The following is a 21,311-nucleotide window of genomic DNA, read 5'->3' on the forward strand; positions in this document are numbered from 1 at the left end:
GTGGACATCTTGTACACATTGTTATAGATTTTTAATATAATCTCTCTATGCATCCCCAGGCAACATGAAGGAGCACCAAGAGATGGCCTAGTGAGAGGTGGCCTAAAATGGACACCACTTTTCTTTCCAGGATAGTAACAGTGCAGCTGGGAAGCTCACAAAAGCGAGCAAATGAGGAACCGATTGGCTGCCTCAGAAAGATGACAGGAAGGGAAGCTGGGAGGTCTGCCCCAGGGCCTGGCCCCTCCCAGCTGTCTCTGTTCCTCCCAGGCCCCACCTGCAGCTCCGCAATGCTCATCTTATGATAGATCTTCTCCTCATCCCGCCGCTGGTCCTGGGGTACTGTGATGTTGGCCAGTTGAATCTCCAGCTCCAGCACCTGTCGCATCTGCTCCCGTGTAGAGGCTGGCCGTCCACCCAGCAGCATCCCCAGCTCCTCCATGTAGTCCAGGTAGGCAGTAAGCACCTGTCAAGGCCCTGAGTCATCCTCAGAGCCCAGCAACAGGTCCTGCGCAAGGCTGAGAGGGCCTGTTCTGGCCCCCACCTCTGTTTACCATCTCTTCTGCGGATTCTCCTCACAGAAGCTTTCTTGGACGATCCTGTTTTATTTCTGTCATACTGCTTACCAGTACCTGCTAGGATCTTGTTTATTTATTTGCATGCTTGTTGATCATTTATTTCCCAAATGAGAAGGTTAGTCCAGGAGAGCACTGTTCCAAGTTACAGCAACTTAGTCACCCTTCTACCCCTAGGGCCTAGAATGGGGCCTACCACTGAACAAATGGCCTGTAAATATTCATCCAGTAGATAGACATGCTTCCCACACTGCTCTGCCTTCTCATTTCCTAAAGCCCTTCTATTTTTCCAGCACATCAGTGACCACATGTCTTCACTTAACAACTGAGGGGACCCCATGGGGAATTTAGTCACAGTAGCTTTAATGGCCTTCCATCTCCCATCCAGCCAGGCCTCAACCTTGCTGCTTTCTCCGCTCCCCTCTAGTCTCTAAAGGGGAGAAAAGAGCAGAAAAGAAATACATATGACCACAGGTAAACACATGTATCAGACCCTGCTAGGGTTCTATAAGTGATGTGTCCTTTTTCCCTCTCACTGCAGCTCCATATAGTGGGTATTAGTTCCATTTTCCAGATGGGGAAACAAGCTTGGGAAGGTTACATGACTTGACTCATATCACAAACTAGCAGATGGCAGAATCCAAATGTGGCTCAGGCCTGACGGTTCCAGGGCCGGTGCCCCAGCACTACCCAGGCCCAGGAGGCACTTGTGTTGCTTCAGCCCCTGCTGGCACTTGAGCTGAATGAGGTAGGGACTATTTTCTCTCTTCTCCACTGTAGTCTCAGGCTCTAGCCCAGCATCTGGCACATAGTAGGTGTTCAATAAATATTTGTTGAATGAAAGGATGAGAACCTGCAAATAGACCCTCAGCACCACTCAGCACCAACTCCCTGTGACCCTCCTCCCAGGGGCCACTCCTCACTCTGGTCCTGAAGCCCCACCCTGAGCTCCCTTAATCACCAAAGGCCGTCTCCTCTTCCACTCTATTGAAAAGTTTTAAAATCCATTAAATATCCATTTAATATCCATTCCCTGCACCTCAAAATGTCTTTCTCCCACCTCTCCTCTCCCTTGCTGTGGTGTCAGAGGAAGAGATTTGAGGACCAGTCATCCCAGGTCCTGAGGGGAATGGTTGACTCAACCAGTCACCCTGACTATGCCCTGCCCCCACCCACCTCACTTACCCCTTTCTCACCCTACCTTTAGCTGAAGACTTAACCCTGAGACTTTCCTGAACCCTGATTTACTCCTAAGTTTTTATCCTATGTGAACCTTTTATGCTACAGTTTCCACTAGATGCTGGCACAGACTTCCTACTCGAGACAATCCAGCAACACACTGAGAGCCAAACTGAAGCTTTCTCCTGCCAGTTCCTGGTTGTTGTGGTTCTCTCCTGAATTCTCAAAATTCTCTCCTCTCCTGACTCAGGTGATGTCAAACCACATATCTGTTCATGCCACTCCCAATGTGGTATTTTAAAAATGTATATTAAATTATTTTGAGGGACACAGAGAGAGAGAGAGAGAACATGAGCAAGGGAGAGGCAGAGAGAGAGGGAGAGAGGGAATTCCAAGCAGGCTCCATGCTGCAACACAAAGCCCAACACGGGGTTTAATCCCACGAACCGTGAGATCATGACCTGAGCCAAAACCAAGAGTCTGACACCCCACTGACTGAGCCACCCAGATGCCCTGCCAGTCTCAGTTTTGATGAGTTTCCTTTTCCATTTCTTTTGGAATAAGTGCGAAATCTGACCCGCAGGCGTCATGCACAATATGAATCTACATACCTGACCAGAAGGCCTTGGTCCACTCCCCTCCTACCCCTCTCTGGTCCATCAATAGGTTATATGCCTCCCCACCTCACAGCCTTTGCATAAGCTTTTCCCTTTGCCTAAACCCTCTCCTTTCACTGCAGCCTGCTGTTACCCTAGGACTAGGCTGGTTCCCTGTGACGCTCAGTCTCAGAACACTGTGCTTCTCCTCTGTGACAGTCCCAGCAACTTCACACAGGAGAACTGTGCACTGAGCCACTTCCTGTCTTCTCCCCCACCTAGAGGCCAAAGGCAATGTCTTGTTGACCACATGCCAGGAGGAGGGTCTGCCTGAGGAATGCTCAGTGTTTGAAAACCAATGAAGGGACAAATGACTCTAGCAGTTGTTTTACTCCACAGCAGTCTACCTCACTGGCTGTCTTTCTCCCACTGCCCTTAAAATACAGGGATATTCTTCTGTATTCTACCTCTGCCTCTCACTTCTCCTAGGCCTTTGTGTAGGTTTTTAAGGAGATGGCCCTGAAGTCCTCGGCTCCCTCCAGCCTCATCCTGTCTCCAGGACTCCGCCCAGCTTCCACAGCTGCCTGCTGGCCTTTCCATCTAGACATCTAGACATTGTCTGGGTCCTTCACAACCACACATCTAAAACAAGTCATTCCCACTCTCTGAGTGTCTACATAAGCTTGCATCCCCCCTCCCCAAACAAGCACCATAGGAGGTAAATGCTATGATCCTCACTTTACAGATGAAGAAACAACTTCCAAGAGAATTTAATCAACTTGCACCAAGCCGCAGGGCTGGGATTAAAATCGAGGTCTGACCTCAAAGTCTGCCCTTGTCCTGTGATGTAACACTGTCTCCTTTTCCCCAACGTGCCCTGAGCTGGTTCTTCTTACAGGCACCCCTGGTTCTCCAAGGACCGCTCCATTCCACCATCACTCAGGCTTATAGACTCATCTGTCTTTATCTCTTCCTCCTTCTACTCCTTTCTCCAAACACCCAGCCACCAGAAACTCATGATTTGCACTAGGTCATGTCTCTTGCATCCTGCCCTTCTTAACATTCCCTCTGCCACTGGCCACATCAGGGCCCTTACAGACTCAGAGCCTGGAGTGCAGCTGACTCTTAACTCATCTCTAGGCTCCCTCTCTTGCATCTACTTGTCACACCTCAGCCAGACTGGCTTCCCAAAGCACTGCTCACTGTGTTGCTCCCTTCCTGCTCTGGAGCATGCAACAGCTCTCGGAGACCTATACAATGAACCCAGTGTGGCATTCCAGGTCCCCTCTGCAACTAGTTCCTACCCACCTGTCCAGCCCCTTATCTGCTCTGAGCTCCACATTTTGCCAAGCTGGACCCCTTCTCATGGTCCAAAAATGCCTTAGCCTTTCCTTCTTCAAGACTTTGTTTAAACTATTCTCATTACCCAGCATGCCCTCGCCCACTCTTAGATATTCTACAGGGCCCGGCTCAAACGCAATCTCATTAGGAAAGCTCTGACTACCTGAATCTCTTCTGAGGCCTAGAGACCCTCTTTTGAACCTGTTCTTAGCTATCTAGGTCCAAAAAGCCATCTACATTGAAAGCTTTGTGTGACAGTGGCTCTGGAGGTACATCTCAGAATTCCCCCATTGCACCTGGCACATAGTAGAGGCCTATAAAATGTTTCCCTAGAAGAATAAAGGGGAGGAAGGAAAGAAGGGAAGAGGGAAGGGAAGGGAAGAAAAAAAAGAGGGTGGGAAAGAGAGGAGGGAGGGAAGGAAGGATGGAAGGGAGGAAGGAAAAAACTGAGGGAAGAGTGAAGGGAGGAAGACGGAAGAAAGGGTAGTTGGCTCACTAGGTGACAGGACAGGTTCACCTTCCCCACTATGACCCTTGGCAAGGGGGAAAGTAAACAGGAATCAGCCCAGCTCAACAGAGGGGTGGGGTTGGGTGTTCTGGGGATGCTCCTTACTTTCTCATTGGCTGTCCTGTTTAGGTAGTAATCTCGAGAGGGGAGAAAGAGCCCAGACTGGTCCACCTGCAATAGCAAGTGAAGGGAGTAAGCCTTCCCCACACACATACCTGGACTCTTGTGCAGGGGTGGGGGGTGGGGCCACCCCAGCCTGCCTGTCATAGGGAAGGGGAGTCTGGGTCAGTCAATGGTCCATCAGTCCCTCTCAACCCTTCTCCGGAATGGTACCTGGATAACATTGCTGTTAGAACTCTTGGAGTCGGCACTGACATAGACAGTGAAGAAGGGGGTGGCTCTGTAGGTCCCTGCTACTGCCTTCAGCACTTGCATGAAGTTATCCTGCTCCCAGGACCCCGTGATGTTCCAACCACCAATCTGGGTAGAGACCATAGTGGAAACTATGGCACAGAGGCCCCCAAAGCTTATCCTCTCCCAGGACCTATCCTGACCTCCCCCAGTGGTCCTACCTTGTCGATGAGGTCTCGCAGCGGCTGGGCTCCCAGCTCCTCAATGCGCTCCACCTGCAGACAGGATAGGTAGAAGCGCTGTGTCTTCCGCTCCGCTTCGCTGCTTGAGTTGAAGGTGGTGTTTTCTGTGGGGTAGACCACATTTTTCTGTGGGGTGGTTGACAGCTATGCTATCTAGTGAGAGGGGTCCTGGGCCCTTGCTTGGTCCCTCTCCCTGCCTTGTTAAGGGGCAGTCCTCCTAATGTAGACTCAGGAAGATCATCTGAAACCGCCAAGCGTGACTTCTTCTCCCCTGTCCATGGAAACCCTCAAAGATCTCTAAGCTCCACAGACTCCCTCGTGCCTGCCACACCTCAACAGTGATCCAAGCAGAGTGAAGAGAAGAGTCCTTTCGTTATAGTCAGAGATCTGTCCCCTCAAAGCCATCTCCACCTCTCAGGAACCCCCTGCTCTCTGCATCCCCTACCCAGGAATGTTTGCAGTCACCCACTTAGTCATTCGGTCATGGACCTTTATTGAGTACCTAAATGCGAAGCCCTGTTCCAGGCATGAGTTGTACTTGGCACAATGCCTCCCTGACAGCCCCACTCACCAAGCAGGTGTTTCAGTATGGCCTGGTTCTGGTCCCAGAGGCTGTTGAAGGTGTTCCAGCGAGAACGCCCATCGGGCAGGGGATTTCTCTGAATCCAGCCTCCACAGGAAAACTGGTAAAAGTCCTCACAGGGACTCACACTACGGTCCAGAGACTCCAGGATTTTTCCAGCCACTCGAATGCAAGCCTCTGTGAGGCAGGTGCTGTGGGATGGGTCTGTGGCAGGGGACATGGTGGGGGGAAAGGGGGCTGTCGGTGGGTCTGAGAAAACAATGCTTTGGGGAAAGCCATGACAGCAAGAAGGTTGGGAGGAGAGAGAAAAGTTGGGGGAAGACTGGCCCCAACCAGAGAAAACCTTAGGGGTCCTTGAGCCAGAGCCCCCACACCAAGAGGGCTGGTGACAGGTGTGGGCCCACCTACCTCTGTGGTACTGGACCCCCAGGGCCACGAAGCAGCCCAGAAGCAGTGCACCCAGCAGTAGAGAGACAGCTGCTAAGACCAGCTCCAGTTGGGTGTGAGAGCCCAAGAGGTCTCTTGTCCTCTTCTGGAATCCCACCTGGGAACACAGGATGACAGTGAGCTACCAAGCTGCAGGTGAGGATCCAAGTTCACAGAAGTCCTCCCAAAGGGTGAAGACACGGCCAGTTTCCAGAGCCACGGAGCAAAGACGCTAAAGGGGTCAACTTTGGGCACAGGGGCAACGAGGCAGTCTGAGTTGAGCCCTGAGCCTGTTTAGTGCAACGTCATGGCTTACAATCGCCTCACCACAGTCCTAGCGCAGAGGCCAGAGATGGAGGGGAGGTGGGGGCAGGTGACCCTCCAGGGCAGCCCAAAGCTCCTGGGTCTGCCAGACGTCCTGTCAGGGCTGGGGCCTGGTGAGAAAGGGAGAACCCCCTTGCCCACCTCCACAGCGTCCGGGGAGGCCCCGCCCTCTACGGGGGTCTCAGGTGCGTCTTCCTCCCGCAGCGTGGTCCGTTTGTACTCCACCATCTGCCAGACAGTGGGGGCGCCAACCGAAGTCAGGCAGAGAGGGGTCTTTGGCCACGGCCCTGCCCCAGTGCCCCTGGCCTCTCTGCAGTGAGGGCCCCCTCTCTCCTGCCGGGCTTGCCGGCCTGGGCCCCCCACGCCCGACCCGCGGCCCCCTCTGAGACTCAGCCCTTTCACCGCCAGCCCGAGCCCCTGCCCTGCCGACGCCGCCTGCTCCCTCAGCCTCACCCCCTCCACCCAGGCCTCTCCCCGGAGCCCGGGGCTCCCACTCACGTTGCCGCCACCGCCCAGCTCCTGCAGCGCAACGTTCATGGTGGAGTCGGGGCGGGCGGCACCTTAGGGCTCCCGGCGGCTGGCCCTTGCCCAGGCCTCGGCCTCGGCTCCTGGCCCCCAGCCCTCACCGCCGCCCGCCATCAAGGCCTCTGCCGCAGCCCCTCGCTCCGCCGCTGCCGCCGCCGCCGCCGCCCCCGCCTGCCCGAGCCCCCTCCCGCTGCGGCGCCCCGCCCGAGGTGGGGGTAACGTGGGGGGAGGAGCGTGCCCGCCGCTGCCCGCTGCCCGCCGCCCGCCCTGTGCGCCGGGACCTGGACCTCGCTCGGGTGCTGGCGGCCACCCTCCAGCAACACCAGGACCCCTGTCCTCTTCAGGATCAGCCTCCCCTCTCCTAGCAACACACTCCTGCCAGCCACCCATAATTTCCATGCCTTTGACCCAGTCTCAACCCCCGGTGATATTTCTTGGCCCAATTCCTCGAACTGCAGGCCCTCCCACCCCCTTTAAACACCTTTGGGAAATTATGCTCCCGGGAGGAACATCTGTCCCCAGCGGTCCACACAGCCCCTCCTCAGCCAGCATAGGCAACGCAGAACATGGGGGTCGACCCACATTCAGAGGGTCCATACAGCATCTACCCAGAGAGCACACAGACCCAGAGTAACACAGGCAGGCACTCAGCCCAACACATGGTCCCTGCACACACTCAGTATACACACTGCACACTCACCATGTAGACCTCGATAAGGCACCCAGAGCCAGCACACAAACTACACCGTCCTTCTCTACACACACAGCACACATATACAGCACACACACAAAGTACATGGGCACCACACACACACACACACACACACACACACACACGCATAATCCACACTCTGACTCCACTCTTACATGTTGCTTCAAGACTGCACTTTTACTCCCCAAGATAATTGTTGTCATCAGATCATCTCACAAAGGGAGGGTTACAGATGGTGACAAATCGGCAGGGAAAAAAACAGCCATGTACAGATATTTAAAGAAAAGACGTGCTAACACTTCTAACTTGAGGAAAGCAAACCATTTTATTTGGGAGGTTTACAAGGAAAAAAAAAAACACCAAGCAATATTTAACTGAGAGGCAGTAGTGTGGCATCTACGCATCTGCCATCTGCCTTCCATATTGTCATTCCTTAATCAGGCCTGGCGGTGTTGCAGTCTGCTGCACTGAAGAGTGCCCAGGCTTTTTGCCACAGTTTTTTTTTTTTTTTTAAGTGCCTCATCCTCGTCCCTCTTCCCCAGCAGAGTTCATGAATTTGACGTGAGAAGACTCAGAATGGGGGCAAATCCATAATCAATTTCTCAACACTCACGTCAGTCCTCAGCTTGCTGCATAAGGTTTTAACATGGGTTGCTCTTGTGGCTGAGAAAGGGTGAATGATGAATGGATCAGGTTAAGAATGTGGACTGCTTCCTTTGGCATTTCCACCCCCTTCCCTGTCCCGCCCCACCCACCCACCCAATTGCATGTTCTCAAGTTGGAGACATAGGAGACAGTACAGTGTCATAGGTAGGATGAAGGATTCTGGATTCAGACTCAATGCCCTCACTTGTAAAACTGAAATAAGAGTAGTACCTATTTCAAAGGACAGTGTCTGGCATATAAAGGGCACTCAGTGTGTTAGCTGCTATTTTCGTGTTATTGTTGTTAAAATTCTGCAGGTAGAAATGAGAATTGCAAGGCGGGAGGAAGCCTGTCCTATTTCCCAGGCGTTAGAGTAGGTAGATGGGTTCTAAGTTGTTTAGCGGTTCCCTGTGCAAGAAGCTTTCACATCTAGCTATACTGGGGTCTGCACCAGCAAGGCCTTGGGATATCCACTCACAACAAGTTTCTGAAGTTATTCATGTTCACTCTGATGCAGCATCGCAGTGGCACTCGCCTCTTCCCCTTGTCACCTACAAGCCTGGATGAAGGGAAACATGTCAGCAGAGGCAGTCTTGGCCCGTGGGAAATTCCACCATGGCATGACTATGTGAGTGTAACCGAAGCTACAATATAAGGGCTTCTGGCAACAGGCTCGTTAGAAATAGTCCCATGCCGGGGCGCCTGGGTGGCTCAGTCGGTTGGGCGTCCGACTTCGGCTCAGGCCATGATCTCACGGTCCGTGAGTTCGAGTCCTGTGTCGGGCTCTGTGCTGACAGCTCAGAGCCTGGAGCCTGTTTCGGATTCTGTGTCTCCCTCTCTCTCTGACCCTCCCCCGTTCATGCTCTGTCTCTCTCTGTCTCAAAAATAAATAAATGTTAAAAAAAAAAAAGAAATAGTCCCATGCCTACTGCAATGCCAAAATAGAAATAGCAAGCCTATATAACACTTTAGTATATGCCAGCCACTGTTCTAGGTGCTTTACCTCTATGTACTCGTTTGCCCTTATGGCACTTATGAAGCCATTTTACAGATGAGCAGACTGAGGCATAGAAAGGCTGAGAGTCACACAACTCATAAGTAGCAGAGCTGGGATTCAAACCCAAGAAGTCTGGCTCCTTTCTGGAGAGCACTTTGGCAACATGAATCGAAAGGAGGTTATACTTCCTTCCAGCATTAGTTGCTTGTCTTCTGCCACATTTTCTCTGAAAGGGTAAGGGGAAACACATCAATTTTCAAGCCGGACAGATCTGAACTCAAATCTGGACTCAATTCTTTATCAGCTGTATCATCTTTATCAAGTGACTTGAAAGCTCTGACCCTTAATTTTATCTGTAAAATGGGAACAATCGTCAGTGTCTCATAGAGTTGCTGTGAGAATTAAATGCAGCCACGTATGAGAAAGACTGGTACCTAGTTTTACAGTGTTCTCAGTTTCAGTAGGCTTGGCCTAAATGGACATTTCCTTTCCATGCCTCTTTCGTGATTCAAGTTATTTATTAGGCTCATAACTATTCTTGACTACATGTTAAATACCCTACTCTGAGAGGTCGGAGATTGCTCTAATCTATAATTCTCTTTTCTTTCCTCTGTGTTTATCACCCTGACTCTTTTTCTTCTCTCATTCTATTGTTTTTTTCTCTTTCTCTTTTCTGCTCTTCTTTTCCTATAGGAATGATCTTTCTTTTGGTCTTTTTTTCCCTCTAAATTGATTGTGAATTGAGAGGGAATGGACAATGGCTTATGTGCTAAATTTACAAGAACAATGTAGTCATGAAGACAATAAGACACATTAATGTCCAGTGTTGACAAAAATGGGAAATATGGGCACTCTCTACATTGCTGGTGGCTTATAAATTGATAAAACTTTTTGGCAATATGAATCAAAAGATGTAAGTGTATATATATACCCTTTGAACCAGAAAGTCTTATTCTGGGAAATTGTTCTAGGAAATAATCATGGTCCATAGGATGTTTGTATCAACTAGCTTTTGCTACCTAACAACCCTCTCCAAACTTTGTGGATCAAAATAGCAAACATGTATTATTTCTTATATTCTTGCAGGTTGACTGGATGGTTGTTCAGTTCCGGTTCAGCTCAGTAAGAGCTGGATGGCCTAGCTGAATGGCCTCACTGACATGTTTGGGCCTCAGTTGGGATGACTGGGCCCTGTCTCTGTATGGTGTCTCCTTCTCCAGGAGGAAAACCCAGGCTCGTTCATATGGTGGTGTCAGGATTCCCAGCAACAAAAAATGGGGCAAGCCTCAGTATATAAACAGTTTTCAAGCCTCTGCTTATCCCACATTTGCTAATGTCCCTACACGGCAAAGCAAGTCAGATGGTCAAGCCCAGATTTAGGAAGAGAGAAACAGAATTTACTATTTGATTGGAGGAGCTACAAAATATTGGAACCATTTTTTTCCTACAACGTTTGTTCATCACAGGACTGTCTGTAATAACAACAAAAACAAACAAGAAGAGTAGAGGACAAAAAAAAATTAAAGGTCTTCTCAAATAAATCAAACATCCATACAATGGGATAACAATGCAACATTTACAAATGTCTGAAAGGAAGAGTTAATGCTATAGGGAAATGTTCTCCATATAGAATTAAGTGGGGGAGTAAAAGGGTTGCAAAATCTTATTTTTGTGAAGCAAAAAAGTATAAAGCACAGATTTTATTTATTTATTTTGTTTATTTATTTTGGGAGAGAAAGAGAGAGAGAGCGTGTGCTCAAGCAGGAGTGGCGAAGGGCAGAGAAAAAATCCCAAGCAGGCTCTGAGCTGTCAGCACAGAGCCTGAGCAGGTCTTGATCTCACCAACTGAACCATGAGATCCTGACCTGAGCCAAAATCAACTCAGTCGTTTAATTGACTGAGCCACCCAGGCACCCCTAAAAAGCACAGATTTTAAAAAAGAGATTGGAAGGACAGCAACAAAATGGTAATATATCTAATGATGAGATTACTTTTAACGTCTTCCTTATGCTTTTCTGTATACAGTTAACAATTCTACTGTCCTGCACTTACCTAAGCACTTCACATATGTTAATTTAATCTTCACAATGACCCAATAAGATAGAGTCTAGCAGTATCATTGTCTCTATTTTACAGATGAGGAACCTAAGACACAGGAAAGCTTACTAACATACCCAAAGTCACACATCAGGTAGAAGGCAGATCCTTGATTTCATTCTAAACTCCGTGCTCTTTTAACTATTATTCTTTCTTCTAAGTCAAGTGATTTGTCTGGAACCAGAGTGTGGTGTTTGGTAAATGGACTATATCATTGGTTTTAAACCTTTAAAAAAAAATCATCAAACACTTTTTCTTGCAAAAGTAATATACTCCAGAAGTAGAATAAAAAGATGAAATTCCATCTGCCAGGATCCCAGTAACATCCTCAGAGAACACCATTATTAGTAGTTTAGTATGTATCCTTCCATATCTTTCCTCTATATGCAATTACATACCTAAACACACTGTGTGTATGTGTGGGTATGCATATATGTGTGTGTATGCTTTTTCCCCATACATGAAATTATGCTCTACCCTCATTATTTGGTGACATTTGGCAGGCTTTGGAGATCTTATCATGTCAATCTACACAGATCTGCCTTATTCCTTTTTGTGACTTAATCAGTTTCTGCTAAATAGAATGAGTCCCAGAAATACCCTCATGGTATGGACTTCCTTTGACAGGCTGGGAGCAAAGGGCCCCCAGAGAGAGTTTAAGAAAGGAGAAACATAGTCATGAGAGATGTAAAAAGATGACCCAAACATATTTGTAACAGGTTGTATTTGTTTCCTAGCATTGCTGTAACAAAGTACCACAAACTGAGGGGCTTAAAACAACAGAAACTTACTGTTTCACAGTTCTGGAGGTGAAAAATCCAAAATCAAAGTCGTGGCAGGACCATACTCCCTGGGAAGGCTCTGGGAGGAACCTTTCTTGCCTCTTCCAGCTTCACCTGGCTCCCAACAATCCCTAGTGTTCCTCGGCTTGGCTCCCCTTCCTCACATAACCTTTTCCCCTGTGTGTATGTGCCTTTCTGCATCTATCCTCTTATAAAAACATCAGTGATTGGATTTAGGGCCTACCCTATTCCAGTACGACCTCATCTTAGTTTAATTAATTACATCTGCAAAGACCTTATTTCCAAATTGAAGTTTATACTCTGAGGCTCCAGGTGGACAGGAATTTTACGGGGCTTCCTATTCAACTTGCTACATAGGTCTAAAGTTTCCACCTTAATACAAGTGGCATTATTACTCAATTGACAAAAAGCATAGTATTCTGTTTAGAGCATATGGATCAAGTCCACTAGGCTTTGAGGTACTCGCAGTTGAGAAATTCAATGCACTGTCACAAAAGTCCAAACAAACTTAATTTCATATTAGTTGTGAAAACGAATTTTCATCTCATGGGTAGGGATGCAAAACTTTAGAATTTTAAGTAGAGGATCACAATTTAAAGGCCCCCTCCTCCCCCATCCACCTGGGTGGCTCAGTCAGTTAAGTGTCTGACTTCAGCTCAGGTCATATCTCATGGTTTGTGAGTTCAAGCCCCACGTCTGGCTCTGTGCTGACAGCTCAGAGCCTGGAGTCTGCTTTGGATTCTCTGTCTCCCTCTCTCTGCCCCTCCCCTGCTTGTGCTCTGTCTCTCTCTCTCTCTCATAAATAAATAAACATTAAAAAAATTAAATGATCCCCCCAACATTTTTATAACATAACTGTAGCTTATATAATGCAGTATCATTCTGATTTTGCACCTAGGTCTTTTGCTTTAATCATGACCTGGCACACACAGAAGGAACTGGAATAAGATTATTTAAGAAGGAGCTAACCAAATGAATTCCAAGGTAAATTGTTATTCCTCCAATCTTTTCGTTCTGGGGGTAGACAAGAGAATAATTTCAATTCCCCAAAAGCACTCTCATCTCATCCTTAGCAAGAACTCTTATGGTCCCTTTAGCACTTTTGGTGAAGGGAGGCTCATTACCTCCTGAGACAACCCACCTCACATAAGGACAACGATTTCATCTACAAAACTGTCCTTAGTGTAGGTTCTATCATCTCTAATGCTTCAAACTGGAACATGGAGGCTCAGAGAGATATGCATAGTATGCAAACACATGAGGAAAAGCTTAGAAGGATATATATTAAAGTTTTCACGTAACTTTGTGTTTTCCTGAAATGTTAATAGTACAGTGAATACATTTTTTTTCAGATTTTATTTTTAAGTAATCTCTACACCCAAAGTGGGGCTCTAACCTACAACCCCAAGATCAAGAGCTGCATACTCCACCAACTGAGCCATCCAGGTGCCCCAAAATGAATGTATTTTTTTAGATTAAAATAATTGAAAGAACTTTGTTTTTCATATTCAGTGTTAATGATCTATTACGTTCTGAAAACAACTCAAGATCCTATGAATGCATTTTTTTTTTTAACTATAATTATAAAGCCTTAAGTTCAAGGTCACACAGAAAGTGGCAGAGCCAGGATTGGAACCCATTGCTAGACAAATTCCAATGAGGGTAGAATTTTCTGGACTGTCTCCTAGTGACCCTGAGCTCCAGTGTCTTGTCATTCCGGGTCTCAGGGCTCCTTTCATTCAGCTGGGCCTCCACCTCCAGCTTTGGCTCTCATCCCAGAGAGCAGGATACACCTGAGGAGGACTTGATAGGGATGAGACTCCAGGTCTGGGGCCCTGAGTGAATCTTGCACAGAGGTATTCTCTGGGACTACTCCCTCCCCCAATCCTGGTCCTTGAGGGCAGCCAACATTGCATTAGACTCTGCATCCCTAGGAGTAGCTCTTGGTGAGAAGTTGTGGGAGGAAGGAGACCCAGCACCAGGCAGTTTCACTAACTGTGTGATTTGAAGGGAAGGAGGTAAAGCGCTTCGGCGACAGTGGAGACCCTTCCGCCCCGGGTATGGACAGAATGTACGGGATGATTATTACCCAGATCATTGCTGTCGTCACCTTCGCCGAGTGTGGAACCTCCCCGCCCCTCCAAGGCCAATGATTGCGCCAGAGCCCCTGCGCGCTAGCAAGCAGGTGACGCTGCCGCTGACGGCCAGCTGGGGGTAAGGGAGAGTAGAGGGGGGCCTTCGCGTCGGTGCAGCGAGAACTGCCACGTGATTCCCCGCAACGACGGCAGGCGTACCCTCTGTCCCTCCCCATCTGCCTCCGGATACCCACAGGCTGGCGCCGCGTCCTCAGGCGCTCCGGGCTTCCCCGCGTCACCTGCAGCCAGGGCGCCCCCCGCGGGCCGCCATTCATTTCCTCCTACACAGCACGCGCAGCCCTAGCCTCCAGAGCCAGGAGATCTGCGTGGCGCGGCAGGCGCTTTGAGCCCGAGTTTCGGCTTCAGCAGCAGGGTTGAGGGTCTACCCTGGTGAGCGCCCGTCGGCCCAGTAGCGAGATTCCTCCTAGAAGAGACCGAAATACACAGAGACTCAGGAGAGGCAACAGTGGCACGTAGGTACAGGGGCCAACCATGGAGACATACGAAAGGCAGAGACACTTACGAGACAGACGTAGACAGAGACCACGACACAAAGCGATACGGGGCGCAGAGACAGATACAGACACAGAGAGATAGAGGGACATATAGATAGGCAGAGATAGACACAGCAGGGCAGAAAAACACTCCAGATAAACAGTTTAAGACCTAAAGACCAACCCGACACGAACGCGCCAACGGCGGTGACAGCACTCACCCGCCCGCTTGAGCTATTCCCGAATCCGCGGGATTCTCACAGTCCAGCACTAACCAGTACGGGATCCTCCCTCCCTCTCCCGCCGCCAGCGCGTTTCCCAGGTCCCCTCTTTCAGATGCCGCCCAGGCTCCAGGCTTCTGGCCCGGACCCGCCCGCCAATTCCCAGTCCCCCTTGCTCGCCTCCCTAGGCTCCTTACCAGACCCTCCTCCCTCTCCTTGGTTTCTGGGCTCCCTCCCGCCCCCCTCCCCTCCCCAGACCCGCCTCTCCCGACCAGATCCTGCACCAGTTGGCCGGTAGGATTCGCCCAGCCGCCACTCCCGCCATTGTGCAGGACCCTCCCACTAACACTCCCTGCCCTCGTTTGAGTACTGGGCGCGCTCCTGTGGCTCCCGCCCCGCCTCTCTCCCCTGGCCGGTGCCCGCCCCACCTCCACCGCGCCCCGCCTGCCGCGCTCTGCGGCAGTCGGGCGCTCATCGTCATTCCGCTCTTGCCGCCGCCGCCACCCCCGCCCCCCGCCCCCGCCCGGTCCCCGTCACCACCTCCGCCGCCGCCGCCGCCGCCTGCCCAGCGGCCCGGGAGGCGGAGGCGCGGGGGAGGAGGCCCCGCTTGGCTCCGCAGCCCCGGATGCTGCATGACTTCATCCTTCCGCCGGCTACCCTGCTGAGCTAGGGCCGGTCCGGCAGCTAGCCCGCCGCCCGCGCCCCGCTGCAGTCCCGCGCCCGCCCCGCGCCCGCCCCGCGCCCGCCATGTCCGAGATCCTGCCCTACAGTGAGGACAAGATGGGCCGCTTCGCCGCCGACCCCGAGGGCTCCGACCTCTCGTTCAGCTGCCGCCTGCAGGACACCAACTCCTTCTTCGCGGGCAATCAAGCCAAGCGACCCCCCAAGCTGGGCCAAATCGGCCGAGCCAAGAGAGGTATGCGGCCGGGGCCCGGAGTCGCCGCTTGACCCAGAAACCCTTCGCCGGCGCCCCCCGGCTGCGGTTCCCCGCCAAGCGCCCGCAGCTCTTGCCGCAGACCAGCGCAGCCAGCCGCTCGCCGGCCAGGGTTTTGGGGGGGGGGGGTGGTGCCCCCGCTGCAGTCTTGTGTCCCTCTCTTCCCCTCTCCCGGGAACGCAGTGCCCCGGATTCGATGCTCTCCACCTCTGGAAGTAGAGTCCTGACACCCGGGCGAGGGGGAGGGGCCGGCCGGGGCATTTGGGGCTGCCTGAAGTGGGAACGTGGGGCTACGGGCCGTTTCTTCAGGATCAAACGCTGAATTGGTGGATGCTACGGAAGAACCTTCGGGTGCGAAGGGACGTCCGATTGGAGAAAGGACAGCGGGGCTGGGGATTCGGTTGTCCTCGTTGTTTGCATGGGGAGGGGGCTCTGTTGGTGCCAGGATCTTAAGAGGGCTTCAAGCGGCGAGAGGGTTAGGGTGAGGAGAGGGTTGCACCAGGCGAAAATTTTGTTTGAGAAGAGGGTCTGTTGAAGAGGGGGCTCCCACTAGCAAAAGGAAGATCAGCTCGGATGGAGGAGAGCTCAGGCGGCGGGAGGATTTGGACCGGGAGGTAGAACAACTGGCTGGAAGAGGGGGCGTTCCTGCATCGGGAGGGGAAGAGGGTCTAAGGGGACTGGGCTCGGCGGTGGGTCGAGTCGACAGAATTCGGATGGGGAGGGCACAGTGGCACGGGCGTCCGAGGGGCGTCGCTGGGCCACGGGAAGTAGCTGAGCGGGGCGCGAGGACACGGGGCCCATTCTCGCCGCCGCCCCCCGAGGCCGCGCGGCTGACGCGCTTTCTCCCTGCGCAGTGGTGATCGAGGATGACCGGATAGACGACGTGCTGAAGGGGATGGGGGAGAAGCCGCCGTCCGGAGTGTAGACGCGCCGGCTCGGGCGGCGGGCTCCGGGCCCAGCCCCGCAGCGGCCAGGAGCGCGGGCCGGCTATGCGGCTGCCGGCGCCCCCCGCCCCGGCCCAGGCGCCCGCGGGCGGGGGCTGCAGGGCCGCGTCGCCTCCGGGTTGGAGTCGCTGCCGCCGCCGCCACCTGGCACTCCGGAGCTGTCCGCTTCAGCACCACGGCGGCGGCGGTAGCGGCGGCGCGGACCGGCCTGGAGCCCGCCGCCGCGCTCATGCACTTTAGAACCTCGGGCCGCAGCCCCACCCCGCACACCGGAACGGACACAGAGACCCGCGGCCCTCGGCCCCCGACCCGCCCCCTCCCGCACGACTCCCCTGCCCCGCCCCTCTCCGGCCGGTCAGGTCCGCAGAGCCGGCTACCGGCCGGGGTCCATTCGCGTGCGCGCGCGCGCGCGCGCAGCCAGGGATGTTTGGCTGCGTATTTGCATGAGCTTCCCACCTACCTGAGCCCAGCCCTCCAGGCTGCTCTTCTCTCCCACCCCTGTCTGGCGTGACCCCAGCCTTAGCCTCTTTCTAAGGGACTTCCTCAGCACATTTGTATTTTTATATCCGACTCTTTGTTTACTGGCTCCCCTCATGGTTCATGCCCTCCCTCCCCCAGTCTCGGCCACGCTCTTCTGCGCCTGGCAGATAGGATGGGTGTTGAGTCTGAGATGGAACAAGCCCTAACATGGTAACCAACCACATGGCCAGTCTGCCCAGGCCTGACCCCAGGCGGCTCTCTGGCAGACCCCTCCTCTCAAGGTATCACCTTCCAAGGGCCCAAGTCTGATTTTACCTTGGACCCCTGCATCCTGCCCCTGGGAACCCAAGTGAGGACTGCTCTGCACCTTTGGATGACACCTGTGGCCCTGGAGATGTTTTCACCCCAGGGGTGTCCTTTGTAAATGTTTCTCCATCCTCACTGTACCAGGAGTGTGTGAATAAACACAGACCTCCCTGTGTGTGTGTGGCCACTGCTTTGGTCTGCTCAGGAGCCAGGCCAAAATGGCTCCAATCCCTTTTGGGGAGGGGGCAGATAACTTGGGAATCTCAGGTGCATGTTGCTGGTAGGGGAGGGTTGCCAAGTAAACACAGGCAGGCCAATCTGGCTTGAGGACATCTTACAATGTAGCTTCCTTTGGTAAATATACAATCTAAGCAGGATAGGACACTAGAGCTTGGGCTGGAGCTGGGATCAGAAGCATAAAGCAATCTTGATTCAAAGTCTGCAGCCTCCTGTAGATAAATCCAGGTTGAATGGGGGTCAATAATAGGCCCCAGGGATGCAGGTCTCTGAGTCTGGCTGGCATGTGGAACAGTTATGCTGAGCTTTGCCCCAGGGGATGAATCGTTGGTAGTTCAGTAGGGTAGGGGAGGAAGTTAGGGAATCCAGGAGAGATCTGAGGAACCCAAGAAGGAAACCAGAAACCTTGGATTTGGGATCTAGTTTAACATGGGCTGTATTGTTTCATGTGGGGTTGCTCCCATCAGCTCTATCTTAGGCATGGGGCCTCTGGGATTGTGAGCACCTTGAATCCAACCCTAAGCCCTAAATCAGGAATTCCAAATACTTGAAGAGCCCAGGGGAGAAAGGCAGGGAGGACTGGAGGACATGCCTCTGGCCTCACAGGTGAATGGCACTGAGGAAGTCCTCGTGATCCGAGTCCTGGAGGAAGCAGGGTGAGGTGGGAGGTCTAGCGGGTGAGAGGATCTCAGTCCCAAGGGCAAGTTGGGCTACAGTGAGTTCTTTACCCTTCTGCATGAGGTAAAGATGGAAGTGGAAGCCACTGCCATAGGTTGCATGCTTCAGGGACCAGCCATATTGGGCTTGGGCATAGTGTCTGATCCGAAAGTGGGGCGCAGCTGAGGTCAATGAGATGAACCGGCCTCCAGGGACCAACACCCGGCTCACCTGCAAGGCAGACAGAGAAGCCACGGGTGAGGAGTCCATCTCCAGGTTCTCAAAGGTTAGTATTGCCCCAGATGCCTTCCTAGGTACTACCCTATGTTCCATAGCTCAGGGCTCTCCATGGCAAGAGTGAGCCTTCTTCTCTGCCCCTACTCACTTCATGGGGGTAGGGCTATATTCTACCCAGGTAAGAGCATGGGACTGATGTCAGGTGTATGGGCACTGCTTTCCTGTCACCCTCCTAGTCTGTGTTACCCATCTGGAACCTGGCTGTTACCTCATCCCTATTGGCAGCTTAATAGCTAACCATCAGCATCTGTGAGCCTGGCCACTCCAGGCCCCTATAATCTTTACCCAGCTTAACCTTCCCTTCCTTCTGGTAACCATGGTCCTAAAAGTGAGCCATTACCAATTCCAAACTATATCTCCTTCTGACTTCTGAGTTGTTTCAACCTCCCAAAACCCCAGTCCCTCCTCCCCACCTCTTGGTCTACCCTTTCTTGTTGCTCCCTCACCTCACTCAGCACCTGGTCCACAGTGTGGACACCTTCAGAAGACACAGTCCAGGGATCTCGTTCTCCAGCTAACAGGGCATCCAGTGTGCCCTTCTCAAGCACCACATCGAAGGAGCCACTGGGGAAGTCCAAGGCCCGCACATCCATGGTCTCCCAGCGCAGGTTGGGCACATGGGCATAGCGAGCCCGCATAGCAGCCACCACCACTGATGAGTAGTCCACACTGGTCACATCAGGGAAGCCTCCAAGAAACAGCTCATAGCTCAGGGCACTGTTCCCACAGCCTAGGATAGGAAGGGGTGGAATGGGTGGCAAAAGGGCTAGGTTAGATTTGGTTCTCACTCCTGAAATTATCCATCTACTCTTGGCCCATCTTCTGTCAGCCTAAACCCTCCCATACCAAGGGAGAAGCAGCAGGGTATAAGAAAGAACACAAATTTTGGAGTCATAGTCATGCAGAACTGGGCACATATCCTGGCTCTAACATTTCTAGCTGTGTAGACTAGGGCAAGTTGTTTACATACCAGGAACTTGGATTTCCTACTGAGAAAAATGAAGATAGCAATATCTAGCCTACATGCAGGATGTGATACACTAAATTTAAAAACTAAGGGGTGCCTTGGTGGCTCAGTTGGTTAAGCATCCAACTTCGGCTTAGGTCATGATCTCACAGTTCGTGGGTTCAAGCCCTGCATCGGGCTCTGTGCTGACAACTCAGAGCATGGAGCCTGCTTCAGATTGTGTCTCCCTCTCTCTTCTCCTTCCAGGCTCACACTCTGTGTCTCTCAAATATAAACAAACATAAAAAAAAAAAACAAAAAAACCTAAAACAGCTGGAGAGTAGCTGCAGGAGCTCTGAAGCTCTGAACTTCAGAGTTCAAAGATCTAGATTCTGCTACCTCTGGTCACACAGCCATGGCAAGTCATTCAACTCTGAGCCTCAGTTTCCTCATAGACAGAATGGGGATAATACTGGCATCATTGGAACCATAACATTATTTGGATAGTGTTAGTATTATCCCAGTCCCTAACCTCTCAGAGAACCTTTGAGGATATCAGCCCTCACAGTCTGAGGATATCAGACTTCACATTAGGGGTTAGTATCCTACTTTGGTTTCCCAGGCAGAATTAACAAGTGTGGGGGAACTCGGTGGGGACACACAGTGGAGTGGATTCCTTGTAATTCCTTAATGTATTGAGCACTACATATTGGGTTCTGCAGATGAACAGGTAGCTCATGCTCTAGTGGGAGGAAAAGATGTGTATTCAGGCAACTGCCATATAATGCGAAGCGAGTTGCAATAGGGACAGTGTGCGAAAACACATAGGATGGCTCCTGTCCTCACCTCTGGTGGGTCAGCCAAGGCTTTCAGAGAAGGTGATAACCAACCAGAGTCTTGAAGAATCCTAACACTCTGGTGGGAAGTACCTGGAAAGCAGTCCCAGAGGGCAGAGTATGGTGAGAAATGGGACAGAAGTTAGAGGACAGGATGTGGACCCAAAGCATAGGTGTGACTTCCTTTGAAGGTATGTGGGCCTCTTCCAGGCCCTCTTGTGGTCAGTCTCAGCCTGAAAATGGAGCTGGATGGCAGTTCTGGTTGACCCACAGCTCTTGGGATTAGATTGCCTTTAATCCTCATTTGCCTCCCTAAGAGGATCACAGGATCAGCTGTTAGGATAGCTCTAATCTAGTAGGGTTTGGCACCTGGACAGGGCACTGAGAGGCTGCTGGCTGGTCCTCAGCTGCCCCTTCCTATGTCCCTCCTCAGGCCCTACAGCTGAGGAAGAATACTATTTTGCCTAGGAAAACCCAGTGTGTGTTTTTCCACACTGGAGCTACAAGCCCAGAGATACACTGCATGGAATCAGAGGTGAGGGTGGATGAACAAGAGACCCTAAGTCAGTTCAGGCTAAATTCCCACTGGATTCTCTGACCCACAAACTCTTCACCACCCTACATCTGACCTCATATGCCCATAGAGCTCTGCCCAACTGTGGACGAACCCAAATTTCCTTTCTTTGTCCCCCATGGTACAAGAATGGCATCTTCCAAGAGAAATTCGTCCAAGGATGAAGAGAGAACAAAACCGGACCACAAACCAAATCATACTTACAAAGCAGCGATTCCTGGTCCTGCTGCCTCAGTGATTGGAGGCTAGCAACTAAGAGAAGGGTCTTGGGAAGGCCATTGCTTTCCTGGCTGAGGCTTTAGGGAAGCAGAGCCCTGGAGAAATGCGCCACATCCAAGAACCCATC

At 51.7% G+C, this 21,311-nt stretch overlaps 2 protein-coding genes across 5 annotated transcripts in view; one reads left to right on the plus strand and one right to left on the minus strand.

Moving 5' to 3' along the window:
• Positions 1 to 21,311, minus strand: part of ECE2 (endothelin converting enzyme 2) — a 34,004-nt gene that overhangs the window by 9,428 nt on the left and 3,265 nt on the right. Inside the window, exons 1-8 of one of the 4 annotated variants that reach the window (XM_027061316.2) lie at positions 6,624 to 6,826; positions 6,267 to 6,353; positions 5,784 to 5,919; positions 5,364 to 5,579; positions 4,772 to 4,896; positions 4,533 to 4,679; positions 4,305 to 4,370; positions 278 to 466 (exon numbers count right to left, since the gene is read on the minus strand). In XM_027061316.2, coding sequence (XP_026917117.1) covers positions 278 to 466; positions 4,305 to 4,370; positions 4,533 to 4,679; positions 4,772 to 4,896; positions 5,364 to 5,579; positions 5,784 to 5,919; positions 6,267 to 6,353; positions 6,624 to 6,662 — 1,005 coding nt within the window. In that variant the 5' untranslated portion in view covers positions 6,663 to 6,826. Of the gene's footprint in view, positions 1 to 277; positions 467 to 4,304; positions 4,371 to 4,532; positions 4,680 to 4,771; positions 4,897 to 5,363; positions 5,580 to 5,783; positions 5,920 to 6,266; positions 6,354 to 6,623; positions 6,827 to 18,073; positions 18,544 to 19,055; positions 19,340 to 21,311 lie in introns of those variants that run through there. The other 3 variants (XM_015081986.3, XM_027061317.2, XM_015081985.3) reach the window with 3 other exon arrangements.
• On the plus strand, positions 15,161 to 17,593 carry CAMK2N2 (calcium/calmodulin dependent protein kinase II inhibitor 2). The gene is made up of 2 exons (XM_027061318.2): positions 15,161 to 15,670; positions 16,543 to 17,593. The coding sequence occupies exons 1-2, from the start codon at positions 15,502 to 15,504 to the stop codon at positions 16,611 to 16,613; spliced, it is 240 nt and encodes a 79-aa protein (XP_026917119.1). The 5' UTR covers positions 15,161 to 15,501; the 3' UTR covers positions 16,614 to 17,593.

Source organism: Acinonyx jubatus, chromosome C2 (assembly GCF_027475565.1).
Source record: "Acinonyx jubatus isolate Ajub_Pintada_27869175 chromosome C2, VMU_Ajub_asm_v1.0, whole genome shotgun sequence".
NCBI classification, from domain to species: domain Eukaryota; kingdom Metazoa; phylum Chordata; class Mammalia; order Carnivora; family Felidae; genus Acinonyx; species Acinonyx jubatus.